The sequence below is a fragment of the Dipodomys merriami genome, unplaced genomic scaffold (genome assembly GCF_024711535.1).
Source record: "Dipodomys merriami isolate MVZ:Mamm:240054 unplaced genomic scaffold, mDipMer1.0.p SCAF_22, whole genome shotgun sequence".
Taxonomy (NCBI): domain Eukaryota; kingdom Metazoa; phylum Chordata; class Mammalia; order Rodentia; family Heteromyidae; genus Dipodomys; species Dipodomys merriami.
The window spans coordinates 9748784-9763088 of record NW_027203604.1 but is presented as its reverse complement, the minus strand read 5'-3'; the positions used below and the strand labels follow the sequence as shown (position 1 = coordinate 9763088).

At 40.0% G+C, this 14305-nt stretch overlaps 1 protein-coding gene across 4 annotated transcripts in view; it reads right to left on the bottom strand.

Annotated features, from left to right (window-relative positions):
* Ptpdc1 (protein tyrosine phosphatase domain containing 1) overlaps positions 1-14305 on the bottom strand; it is a 71562-nt gene that overhangs the window by 13213 nt on the left and 44044 nt on the right. For 3 of the 4 annotated variants that reach the window (XM_070033315.1, XM_070033317.1, XM_070033316.1), the window contains 4 exons: positions 6739-6910; positions 4264-4344; positions 3930-4048; positions 2566-2703 (listed from right to left, as the gene is read on the bottom strand). In XM_070033315.1, the coding sequence (XP_069889416.1) occupies positions 2566-2703; positions 3930-4048; positions 4264-4344; positions 6739-6910 (510 nt within the window). Of the gene's footprint in view, positions 1-2565; positions 2704-3929; positions 4049-4263; positions 4345-6738; positions 6911-7346; positions 7573-14305 lie in introns of those variants that run through there. The other variant, XM_070033314.1, reaches the window with a different exon arrangement.

The window sequence follows — 14305 nt, the reverse complement described above, 5'->3', positions numbered from 1 at the left end:
CACCACTGGGTGAGCTGAGGATCTAGTCTATGTAGCCTCCTCCTTCCAGGTCCAGTACAGAAGAACACTGAATCATGCCTCTGTTTTCTACTCTGAACAGCTCTTGAAAATTCCTACCAATCTATCTACTTTGTGCTTGGAATGCCCACCCTGCCATTTGGAATCAACCACTATCCACTCCAACTGGGCACTTATCCTACTTGGAAAGTTTTTCCTTTGGGATTATTTATACTCACAGCCTAGTTTTCTTCCTGACAATTCTTCTTCTAGACTATGTATTTTATACTGATCTGTAGGTTTTTTTTTTCCTCCAGATCATGATAGAACTCTGTTTTCTTATAGGCATATAATATTAAAAAAAACCAGGCTGATCATATAAATATTATGGACTCTTATTAATAAACCTTTAATTAAGATAACTAATAAAAGTAATAATTGCTTCAAATATAATGGACAACTAATATTAAAATAAAAGGCAAATTCAAGGTATCTATATAATTCACAAGTTTGTGAAGGTTTTCTTATTTATAGATATTAAAACCTTTGAGAACTGTATGCTTTCTAGTTTGTACTAGGATGTATTTCTCACTGGGACATAGCAGATCTTTAGTGTAAACATAGAATATCTGCAGTTCTCTTGATAGCAATGTCTAGGTATAATGACATTTTGGCTTGTCCTGAAGAGCTAACAACCTCTAGCTGACTTACATCCCAGACCTAAGGATGTTCTTAGGCAGGTAGGAAAACCCCAGAGATTGGAGCTGCATTGCAGGTGGGCTTTGCTTCTGCCCTCAGACCAGAAGCATATTTAAAGAAACCATTGATTTTTACACAGAATTTTGTGTACATCAACTTTGGATCCAGTCAGCCATAGATGTAAATCTTGGCCCTGCAACTTAGTACATGGAATATATATTTTAACTTCTCCCAAACTGCAGTCTTTTCTACTTGCATTGTTGCTAAACTTTTTCTTTTTTTGCTGGTTGTGGGGCCTGAACTCTGGGTCTGGGTGCTATCCCTTAGTTCTTCAGTTCAAGGCTAGTACTCTACCACTTGAGCCACAGCACCATTTCCAGCTTTTTCTGCTTATGTGGTGCTGAGGAATCGAACCCAGGGCCTCATATATGCAAGGCAAGCACTCTACCACTGAGCCACCTTCCTAGCCCCATAGCTAAACATTTTTAAAGACAGCAAATGTAAAATGCTTAGAACCTCACAGATTAAACAATATTTATTATTTTGTTATTTTAGTTTCCATTTTTGTCTTCTTGGTGGTGCTAAAGTTCAAACTCAAGGCCTTATGCTTGCTAAACAGGTGCTCTACCATTTGAGCCACTCTGTCAGTTTCTTTCCAAACTGGCTGTTTTCAACCTGTGATCCTGCTTTATGCCTGGGCTGATCTGGACTGCAGTCTTCCTATCTGTGCTTTCCTTTGTAACTACAGTGACAAGCATACAACGCAATGGCTAGCCATTGTGATTTACTGTAGTTTGTGATGGCAGGTATGTACTGTCATGCCAAACCACTGGTTGAACTTTTATCACTTCTATCACTGGGTTGGCCTCCAACCATAATCCTCCATTTCTACCTCCCAAGTAGCTAGGATTATAGGCTTGAGCCACTGTACTCAGACCTAAGAATTACATTTTTTTTTGGGGGGGGTGGTCATGGGACTTGAACTTTGGGCCTGGGTGATGTCTCTGAGCTCTTCAGTTCAAAGCAAGCCCGCTACCACTTGAGCCACAGCACCACTTCCAGTTTTCTGGTGGTTAATTGGAGATAAGAGTCTCACAGATGTTCCTGCCTGGGCTGGCTTTGAACCGTGATCCTCAGATCTCAGCCTCCTGAGTAGCTAGGATTATAGGCGTGAGCCACCAGTGCCCAGCAATACATTAATTGTCTTTTCTGTGGCTCAAATAGTAGAGTGCTCACCTTAATATGAACAGATCAGGGACAGCACCCAGGCCCAGAGTTCAAGCCTCACGACCAAATACATATTGTATTAAAATTAAGTAATTTTTTCCTTTACATAAGAAAAGAGAAGCTGGTTACTGATGGCTCATGCATGTAATCCTAGCTACTCAGGAGGCTGAGGTCTGAGGATTGTGGTTCAAAGCCAAAATGGGTAAGAAAGTTTGTGGGACTCTTATCTCCAATGAACCACCAAAAAACCAGAAGTGACACTGTGGCTCAAAGTGGTAGAGGACTAACCTTGAGCAAAAAAGTTTAGGGATTGCACCTAGTCCCTGAACTCAAGCTCCATGACTGGAAACCGAAAAGAAAAGAAAAGGAAAAAAAAAAAACAGAGTGGTCCAAAGTAATTTTAGAGATTACTTTAAATGAATTGGCTTTTCAGCTCTAAGTCATTCAAAAAATACTCCCATCAACATACGATGAATGTAATTGTCAGCTTTAGATACTTCTAACATCTTTTACTTAGTTTTAATTTGACTCTAAAACTATGATAGGATGCCAAAATACCATTTATCCTTAGAATTAGTACATTTTATTCAGTGCATGTTTCAATATTCATACAAGACATTGAAACCAGCCCCTAGAATTTACCTGTTCGGCCAAGCCCTGCATGACAATGGATGGCTACTTTTCCTTCCTGTAAGGCAAATGTCATCACCTTCACCATATCTAAGATAGCGGTGAGAGAAGCCACACCATAATCCTTCCACCCGAAATTGTAGAAATAAACTAGGCAGTCAAAGAAAGAAAAAAATTGAAATTCAGAAAAATACTTGCAAAGACATTTGGAAAAAAAATGAATGAATTTATAAAGAGTATATACAGTTAAAAGGCACCTGGATTTCACAACATAAACAAGCCTAAAATAATAGGCTTTTTATACTTCCTTTAGTTTAATTGTTAAAGACTTCTATATTACTTAAGATAGTTCCTGCTGAAACTCAGCTAGACAGAGTAATAAAAAAGTAGAATTATGAGTCTGGCACTGGTGGCTCACGCGTGTAATCTTACCTAGGAGGCTGAGATCTGAGGATCATGGTTGGAAGCCAGCTGTGGGCAGGAAAGTCTGTGAGACTCATATGTCCAATAAACTACCAAAAAAGCTGAAAGTGGACCTATAGCTCAAGTGGTAGAATGCTAGCCTTGAGCAAAAGAAGCTTAGGATGGCTCAGGCCCTGAGTTCAAGCCCCACAACCAGCATACACACACACATACACATATACAAAGTCAAATTATGAATTAAAACTGTCAATCATCTCTGGTAAAGTTACTTAGCTACAGAGGTAAATAAAACATATGCTGTTGTTAAAGCATGGAAAATGTGTCTAAAATACTAATTAATAGTTAAAGATAGATGGTCTACCTAAGTTTTTTTTTTAAGTTATACATTTAACCTGTTCATCCTGGTTTTAATTGCAGTATGGAGTGAAGTCCTTCCCAAAGCTCCCAAGACTGCAGCATCTGTGGAAGTGTCACATTCTACTGGTAGAAGAAAGCCCAGCATCCTTCTAAGAACATGTAAAAAAAGCAGGAGACTGAGGAGCTTCCAACTTGCTCCTCCACTGCTAATCAGTGTGATCTCAGTCACTCTTAAGTCTCTGTGGCCTCAAGTATGAAACAAAAGTAACAACTCTGCTACACCACCACTGTAAGGATGAAATGAAGTAATAGTGTTTCACATAGTGCAGGCATTAATTTAATGGGAGCTTTAGTCTTCAGGGTTTTTTTTTTTTTAACAATATCCCTCTCACAGGCAAAAAGAAACCCCATACCCCAACAGCAACACCAAAGAATGGTAGCATCATTGACGGTCAAAGCCCATTGTCATTTTCTAAAGGTCATGCTACTGTGCAGTCATTATTTTCACCATGTTTTCAACCTGAGAATCTAGCAGGCAAAAGTCTCTCAGCACTGTCCTTGATAGCTCATGTTGAGGAGGGTGGGAAAGAACTTACTGCCAGCCTCCATGAATGCTTCAGGAAGGTAGGTGAAGCCACTTTCTTGTTCCAGAGAATTCCCACAGCTAGCGTGCTCACCAGGGCGCTGCAGGTTGATTATTGTTTTTATGCCATGACTTAAAGAAAAAGGGGCAATTAGTCACTGAGAGCTGGAGTTTAAAAAATTTAATCATTTTTGATATTACTAAACATTAATTTTTCTCAAATCTTTACTTAAAATAATATTGTCCCTGCCTATTTTTAAAAGGAAAGCCCTTTTTCACTTGATGGCACAAGCAGAGAATCGAAACCACAGCTTTGCTCACAACAGCTGTGAAAAAAGGGCACTTACCTGAGGAACTGCTCGATGATGTGGTACTTCTCAAGGAGCTCGGAGGATGGGCGAGCCATGGCCAGGATATTGTCAGTGACCCTGATTATGAAAGTAAGGCTAGTGAGATACACAGAACCCAGAAAGTTCCACCTGAAAGTATGATTTTTTTTCCTATGGTTTCAATAACTCTGTAAGAATATTTTGTACAAACCTGGTTTCAATTTTATGCCATCATTAATGTACTGAGAAGCCTTTAGCTTCTTAAACCTCCTGGAAAAAAATCTAGGACATAAAGCATTTATGAACTCTGACAGAATGTCTCAAAGTACTCCATAGATTCTATTTTTTTTTTTTTGTTGGTCATGGGCCTGGGTATTGTCCCTCAGCTAGTACTCTACCACTTGAGCTACAGTACTACTTCCAGCTTTTTCTGTTTATGTGGTGCTGAGGAATTGAACCCAGGGCCTCATGCATGCAAGGCAAGCACTTTACCACTGAGCCACCTTCCCAGCCCTCTCCAGAGATTCTTGTAGACATGATGGAGAAAGCTCAGCCAGTGGCAAAGGTAATAAGTGTTCATGAGTTGCCCAGTGGTTGGTGACTAGAAAGCCAACTGGGAGGCACTTATGATTACTCAACCAAGGTTATAAAGGGTGATACTAATGCTTGCTTTATGTAGCCAGAGTGAGAATTCAATATGATACAGATATAAAGTATTCAGCATAAATCCTGGCTGCAGTCATGAATAAATACTGAGTTACTGCAATTTAGAAAAATCTATGGGCTTCTGAGTCAGCTGGCTTCAAACGTTGACTTTTCTACTTGCTAGCTGTGAAGCAAACTAATTAATCTCTTGAAACATCAGTAAAATGGCACCAACAACTCACAAGAGTTTTATGAAAATGAGTGAATGATTATAATTTGAAAGCATCTAGCATAGTGCCTTGATTATAGGCAAATAGATATTTGAAGATGGATGGATGGATGGACAGGCCAAATAAAGCCCTATGTCTCTTGTTAGGCTCTAGCTGTAATATGTTCTGTTAAAATGTCTCATTGGGGCCTGGTGTGAGCTACAGGAATCTCAGAGGACTAACAAAGATATTAGATTAGCAGAGTAAGATGCAAAAGATTCTAAACTCTAGAATGATGTGTAACCTTTACAATAGACCCAAAGATCTAGAATCCCACAAATTCATAAGTACTTAGCATAAGATGTGGAAAGATGCAATATAAAAGCAGTGGAGGTGAGCTGGGCGCTGGTGGCTCACGCCTGTAATCCTAGCTACTCAGGAGGCTGAGATCTGAGGATCACGGTTCAAAGCCAGCCCGGGCAGGAGAGACCTTGAGACTCCTATCTCCAATATACCACCAGAAAACCGGAAGTGGCGCTGTAGCTCAAGTGGTAGAGTGCTCGCCTTGAGCTGAAGAGCTGAGGGACAGCGCCCAGGCCCAGAGTTCAAGCCCCACGACTGACAAAAAAACAAAAAACAACAAAACAAAACAAAACAAAGCAGTGGAGGTGGAAATGGCTCGCATAGTTTATTCAACAGTAAAGCAAAAGTATTAATGACTGAAGCTACATTGTTAGAAATTTGTTTGCCTAAACCTCCGGAATGTGTGCTTTTTGGTGCCAACAGTATGACAGTAATAGTTCTGAAAATAATTTATGGAGAGTGACAATGACAATGGATCCTAAACCATGTAACTACAGAGGTACACGGCAAATCCAACCTGAAAAAGTACAGGTTGCAAGTTTGAGAAGCTGTTTAAGTCAACAAATACCTAATTTTAAAATGGGTTCTTACTGTATAAAATAATTCATTACTGGAATATCCTTCTAAAGTATGATTTAAACATGATTTGATCTGATTAGTATTTTTCAGATGTCACTATTATCAATGAAGGTATATCTGACTAGCTTATTGTAATGAATAAAAGGCAGCATGATTCAAAAATGATACTAATTATACTTACATGCCAGAAACAATGAAAACATCTTAGGTTGTCTACTGAACTGACAGCCTGCTACACTTCAATTAAGACAGACTGAGTGTATTTGTATGACAATATGTCCTTTCATACAGAATATAAGAACAACTTAAAAGTGATTTGAAAGCTTACCTGGATCAAACTGAAGAACTAAATGTGTGACTCATAATTTTCTCAGACTTAGAGCTGAGCATTTCTATTCTTTCTGGAACATGGGGGCTATCTAATCACCCATTTCTTCAAGGTACTCTATATACTTCATTTCACTTGATTTGAAAACACACTTATATGGTTTTGGCTTGATTAATTCTATTCTCTAGATGAGAAACTAAGGCTGGGTAGGCCAGCATCCCATAGCTGGTCTAGAGTGAAGCTAGGGATGGCATCAGTGTTCCTGGACTTGAAAGCTCATACTGCCATTTCTACATCCTCAGTCTGTAGCTAATACATACAGCTCCTTCTTTTACCTTATAGCTATGCAAGAATGACAGGACCACTTACCAAGATGAGTAAACCCCCTTAATGGCTTGCTCCTGTTCACTCCAGCGGGCTGGGTTCTCATACTTGCAGGCTCTACCACCACAAGCCATGGAACATGCCATGTGTCCAGGGATGACATGTCGCAAACGCTCTCCTACTTTGGTGTACTTTGGTGTTGGACGTCCAGAATTTCCTACAGACCACACAAGGAAGGGAGGATTCACAATCTACCAGTCTCCCAAAGGGATGCTCACAAAGGAAACAGCTCCATTTATCTCAGGATTATAGATGATCAGTAACAATGTGAAATGCTCTTCATCTAAAAGGCAAAAAGCTTTCACATATAATAATCTCCACACACTATACTGATAATAAAAGAGAACTTTTAAAGCAAATCTTTTTCAAGGGGAAGAGTTTTGTTCAAAAACAACGTTTTAAATATTTTTTGAAAAACCCACAGAAACAATCATTTCATATTTCTCACCTATCCAAATTTTTAGCATAATACTAAAAAGTACAACATAAAATTGTCAATATTTAAAAAGGTATAAACACAACACAGACTACGGATACTTTTTTAAGTTTAGACACAAAGGTATGACAATTTATAAGAAGAGAAGGAGTTTTACTTTTTCTCTCAAGGAAAGTTGTATTTCTCTCTGCACGGCTGACAGAAGACACAGCTACCATCACCTGAAGAGAGGATGAGGACAGCAGTTTTGTGGCAGAACCGGAGCCACGCCGGGCCTGCTGGAGCCTCAAGACTGGGTCCGAAGTGGAGTGCCGGCGACCCTGCAGAAAGGAGCTGAGGAAGTGGACGGCCGAGGGCCGCCGAGACACATCCTGCACCTGCATGGTACTGGCTCCAGGGAAGCAAGAGTTGGAGGCAGGGAGAAGTCAGCCCTGGCTTGCTTGGTGAGGAAGTACACTGAGACACAGGCATCGCTCTGTATGATCTAAGAGCTATTCAGGATAGGCTGACGCGTTTCCATAGTGACCAACAAAGAAACTACTGATTCCCACTTAGATCTGAACAGGCAAAAATCCTACATAAGTGGATTGTGCTTTGTACAAATTGTTCACATATACTGAAGAACAATATGCATTTTAAAGAGATCATTCCTAAGCCTAGATAACTCAATTTTATTTCTCAAATGCACTTAAAGATCTGATGCCCAAAGAATTGCTTCTAAAAGGTTGTAATAAATTTTGAAAAATGGCTTTTTAATGCAAACACTGCTGTTTATACACACAAAAAGGTTTATAAAAGGCTATAATCCCTTTGATAGCTTGTCTCTGTATATTATGGACAAAAATTCCTTTCTATTACTCTTTGGAACAAGATAAATTAAAGTTAATTGTAATAAAGACATACTGGATACTTTACAACATTATTGAAAAATCACTGAAGTTTTACATAACCAGTACACTAAATACAAAGGAATATTATTTCATACATTGACAAAATTTTTAAAAAGCCAGTACAAAGTCTCCTAAACTTTTTAAAAAACCAGACCCAAGCCCTATATCTTCTTGATAGAAACTTCAATAGAATAAATTAAGATATTTTAGCATGTACATATTATCAGAAGACAGTTAATTTCATGTTTTCATTTCTAGAATATGAAACCCCAGTTTGTGATTATGCCCTGCTAGGAAATAACTCTTATGAGCATGTACTATACTTCTCAAAAACTCAAAAGCATAACTCTCTGCCTGTCCCTAACATAACACTCTGTTCCTGTGAAGGAAGAGAGCTTTAAGGTCTTGGTGAAGACATATAAAGAGAATTCACAGAAACATCACATTTTAAAGGAGCTAGATGAAGATGAGGTTGCAATTTGAGAATAAAGGATATAAAGAAAACAGAAACTACAACAACTGCCAGTGCAAGCATTGTCCGCCTCCTCCCTTGTTAATGTCAGGCCTCGCCTTCTCTCTTCTCTCCTGCTCTCTGCACAAATGGTATTTCATTCCGGTATAAACAGAAACAAAACTATTTCCATAGATAAGATTCTTTTCTGTTTTAATGATCATGAATGCTAGAAGCAAGCTCCTTTTTTAAATGCCACCCCCATGTCACCAACAATATGTTCTTTTGTCAAACAAGTCAGAGACAGAGAAGTCTAATTTAGTGTCCCAATTCCTACTCCATGTGTAGTATCGCTTCACACCCTTGTCATTTAGTATCCAGAAAGGGAAAAAGTTTTTTCACCAATTCAGCTTGGAGGAATGATCTGAGGAACATTCAAGGCAAGCCTGCTTGATCCTCAGGACAACACAAGAAATGATGGGTCCACAGAAATTTGCATGGAAATAAGCATGGGAGATAGGATTAGAAAAGCAAAGTGGCAACTAATGGCAGTAGGCCCTAGATGCTCTGAGTCTCTCCTTTGCCCTGGAGAGTCAAGGGTATCAGCCTATGCAGTGGCCTACTGAGGACAGTGGCAGAGGGGCTGAGGTAGACTGCCATAGTGCTGAAGGTAATGCTCTGACTTCAGATTATATTGCCAAGAGATTTGAAGCCAGTTTTCACATAGCCCATACACACAAAAAGTGAGAGATCTAGCTAGCTTCATTGGAGACACAGGTATATAAGGACACAAAAGGGAGTGACATCAGAGGGAAGTCAAATTTGATGAAGGGGAAGACTTACTTTGAGCTAAGAAAGGGTTTTTATATCATCTGAAGAATAATTTCTGCAGCCAGGTACCAGAGGTTCAGGTTCGAGCTGGGATTATGGTTTGAAGATAGGGGACTCTTATGAGACTCCTATTTCCAATTAACCAACAAAAAAGCTGGAAGTGGAGATGTGGCTTATTAGAGCACTAATCTTGAGCACAAAGGACAGTCCAGGCCCTGAGTTCAAGCCCCAGTACTGCAGGGGAGGGGGGAAGAAAGGGAATTTTTTGCTATGAACTAGCCAGGCACCACTGGCTCACACAGGTAATCCTAGCTACTCAGAGGCTAAGATCTGAAAATCATGGTTCAAAACCAAGCCTGGGCAGAAAAGTCTGTGAGACTCATCTCCAATTAACCACTGGAAAACAGGAAGTGAATCTTTGGCTCAAAGTGGTAGAGCGCTAGCCTTGGTCAAAAGAGTTCAGGGACAGCGCCCGAGCCCTGAGTTCAAGTCCCATGACCATCACCACCACCAACAACAACAAAAAGAAAGGAAGAAAGGAAGGAAGGAAGGAAGGAAGGAAGGAAGGAAGGAAGGAAGGAAGGAAGGAAGGAAGGAAAGAAGGAAAGAAGGAAGGAAGGAAGGGAGGGAGGGAGGGAGGGAGGGAGGGAGGGAGGGAGGGAGGGAGGGAGGGAGGGAGGGAGGGAGGGAGGGAGAGAGGGAGAAATCCTGAAAACTGGCTGACCTGATCTCAAATGAATACATAACACCTGAGCTGTCCAGGTTACTACACGGTCAGTGATCTTGTGTCAGGGACTAAGGAAGTGCACCCCAGAGTAAACAGGAATCTGCCAGGCAAAGCAGCCCTCTTGGCACATTTACTCAGCTTGCTCACAACAGGATGTTAGGAATACATCCTGCATCCATCTGGCAAATGAGGTGGAACGGTGCCCGCCTCTGGGAGGCAGGCACATGAGCTTTCCCTTCCCTACTTGTCTGAAGGATGCTCCAGACTCTGTCCTGGTAAAATGCCTAATTCATAGTCAATCCAGTTTTTAAAATAAGTTTTAGTTATGCCACAGAAAGTGGACCTTATGCCCATTTAGAGGCATTCTTTCAGTCCCTAATATACCATACACCAAATTGTGTGTTGTGTCCAAATACTTATGGATTTTCTTCATGTTTGTAACTCACAAAGTAAATACATTTTTCCTCCCTTTTATGGTTAGTATAGGAATTTTTCTCATTCTGTTTTTGTCTTTTCATTATTTTCACTTAAACGAAGCACAATGATTAAGATATATTCATTTGGTGCATCACTGTTCACTCAGTCTTTAGTTGTTGGGTGTTTAGGCTATGGTAAGTGATTTTTATTTAGAAATAAGGCTGTAAACTTTCCAGGATTGATGCTTTTTTTTTTTTTTTTTTTTTTTTTTGACAAGCCCCAGTATTGGAGCTTACACTCAGGGTCTGTGTACTGTCCTTCAGCTTTTTTCCTCTCAAGGCTAACAATATCGCTTGAGCCACAGCTCAACATAAGTTTTTTTTTTGGTGGTTAACAATCTTTCCTGCCTAGGCTGGTTTCGAACCATGATACTCAGATCTCAGCTGGGATTATAGCCATTGGCACCTGTTAGTTTTTAATTTCTGTATTTCTCCTTAAGTAAATTCCTGGAAATGAATATATGACTGGTGAGCAAACAATGTTTATAGTTCATACGTTTATTAGTTGTATTTTTTTTGTGGGGCGGGGGGGGGCAGAGCTGGTTATGGGGCTAGAATTTAGGGCCTGGGCGCCATCCCTGGGCTTCTTTTGCTCAAGGCTAGAGCTCTACCACTTGAACCACAGCACCACTTTGGCCTTTTCTGAGTAGTTTATTGGAGATTAAGTCTCACAGACTTTTCTGCCTAGGCTGGCTTTGGATTGTGATCTTCAGATCTCAGCTTCCTGAGTAGTTAGAATTACAGGCATGAGCCACCAGCGCCTGACCTAGATGAATCTTTACATGTTTTTAAAACCAAGTATGTGAGGCAGAAAGAAGGAAAATTTTCAGTCACTCAGCACTGCACAGTGCAGCACCATCCTCCACCTCATCAGAGGGCAAAAATGGTAAAGGCAGCCATATTGCTGGAGCATAGGAGGTGCGCACAAAGGCAGATCCAAGTCTTGTGTCCATTCTCCTCATATTAATGCTGTTTTATGCTATTCTGATGAGTGGAGGGTTGCTATTCTGATGAGGTGGAGGGTTGTGCTGCACTGTGCTGTGACTGAAAATGAATTCATAGCACATTGTCCCAAAACAATCATGCAAACAACTTAAAAGGAATTTCTAGTTCTTAGTTAGAAGATTTGATACTTATACTCAACTAATCTTTTGTATTCTCTTCAGGATAAAGTAGTTAGAAGATTTGATACTTATACTCAACTAATCTTTTGTATTCTCTTCAGGATAAAGTTTTCTTTTAATTTTGCGGATCATTTTAGTTACAACTGCATACTAGATTTCATATATGCTGCCATCAAGCTTACTTTCTTTCTATAAGAAATTATATTTATTCCAAAAAAATCAATTTAAAAATAAACATAAGATGAATGATCAATTCTTAGGACTAATTATTCAGACTCATTATGCACAGTATTTTTAGCTAAAAGTCAAAAGTAGAAAAAAATAGAAGCCATATTTTTAGATAAACGGAAATAATAAGGCTATTTTTATTTCCATGTCATGTCTTACATAACATGGAAACATTTTACTTTGATGGCCACAGAATCTTTAGAGCAGTTCACTGCCATAGACCTACCCATTCTTCTGCCCTTATTCCTCTTTCACAGTTAGGATTTATTAGCAGGTCACAAGAACCAAGGCTACTGTTATTTTTTCATTTACCTGCTAACAACAGATCTATTTTTTCCTTCTCTGGCAAATGCATTTTTATAAATAAGTACATAGGAAAAAAAGTTTCATCGTCTTCATTTCATGAGTATAAAATCATAGGGCACCAAAAGTTAAGTTCCTGTCTTATTCTTCTCCCTACTTCCAAATATGCTATCACTAGGGGAAAGAAAACATGCTCAAGAGAAAGTAGGAAAGTAATAGAAAAGGTAATGCACACAATCAGTCCTGAATCTCTGAGCTACTAAAATCACCACTGTGTAAGCAGCATAAAGATGGTGGGTGAGGGGCTGGGAAGGTGGCTCAGTGGTAGAGCACTTGTCTTGCATGCATGAGGCCCTGGGTTCGATTCCTCAGCACCACATAAGCAAAAAGAAAAAAGCTGGAAGTGGTGCTATGGCTCAAGTAGTAGAGTGCTAGCCTTGAGCTGAAGAGCTGAGGGACAGCGCCCAGGCCCAAAGTTCAGGCACCATAACCGGACCCCCCCCCAAAAAAAAAGATGGTGGGTGCTAGCTGAAGTCTCTAGAACCAAGCACCTTTGTGGCCACTGACCTGTTTGCAGGCAGGCAGGCAAGAGAGCCAGCAGACTATTTAAAGGGCAAAATAAGATATGGGTCACTGGAAATACAAAATGGTCACACTCTGGATAAAGAGAATAAAAACACCAAGCCAGCCAGGCGCCAGTGGCTCATGCCTGTAATCCTAGCTACTCAGGAGGCTGAGATCTGAGGATCACGGTTCAAAGCCAGCCCGGGAAGGAAAGTCTGTGAGACTCTTATTTCTAATAAACCACTAGAAAACCAGAAGTGGTGCTGTGTCTCAAGCAGTAGAGCATGCTCCTTGAGCTGAAGAGCACAGGGACAGCGCCCAAGCCCAGAGTTCAAGCCCCACGACCGACAAAAACAAAACAAAACAAACAAACAAACAAAAAAACATAAAAAACCCACCACGCCCATTGAACAGTACCAGTGAGCACTCAGGTTTTCTTCTTTTCATTTCTATGAGTAGGTAGTTCAAACACCGAATAGCCCAAGCAGATCTGGAATGCTAAGAACGGGTCATTTCTTCCTGTATTTCAGATTTCAGCAAGGCCCATTCTTTTCTCTTCCAACAAACTCAAACAACAGCATCTGTGAGAGATGGAGCTTCATCTATTTGCATTCTTACATCTATACACGAGTCACTTTGGGAAATTCTCTGAAGTTGACTTTCTAGCCTTGTGTTCTCTGTCTTTGTGAGTGAGTGCTCACTTCTTATAAGGTAATTAGATGTTCAGCTGTTAGATGACAGCTCAAAATGTTTCCTAATGTTGAGTCAAAATCCATTTCTCCACACATTGGTTCTAATCTTCCCTCCTACCAGCCCCAGTGCAAAAAAAAAAAAAAAGTATTTCTTTGACTTGCAAATTTGAAGACACATTTTCTAAGGCTTCCTTTATTAGGACTAAATCTTACATTGCTCAAATGTTCCTAGTTTCTCACCATAATTATTCTTCTGAAGGTCTTTCTTCTCTCCTTGTCACAGTTAAACATCTAATATTTATTTATTTATTTTTGTCAGACCTAGGGTCTGGGCACTGTCCCTGAGCTTCTTTTGCTCAAGGCTAGCACTCTACAGCTTGAGTCACAGTGCCACTTCTGCCTTTTTCTGTTTATGTGGGCTTCATGCATGCTAGGCAAGCACCCTACCACTAAGCCACATTCCCAGCTCCATTAAACCTCTATTAAAACAAACAAACAAAAAATTGGACAACTGCTATACATCTCTGTCACCTGTCCCATCCTTAGCCTGGTCAGCTCTGGCCTTTGCCTCTAGTGTCCACTGACCACTGCTTTTGCTAAAGCCTCTAGTGTCCATTTAACTCTTTATAGTTCTCTTCTTATTTGATTGATCAGCATACAACATAGTTGAACACTTGAGTTTTAATTTTTTAATGTTAAAAATATGTTATTGTTATTAGGGGGTTATCATTTCAGAAGTCAGGTAATGAGTACATTTCATTTATTGGACAATATCATCCCTTCTTTCGCTTTCCTCCAGTTTCACCCTCTTCCCACAAGTTACCCAGTTC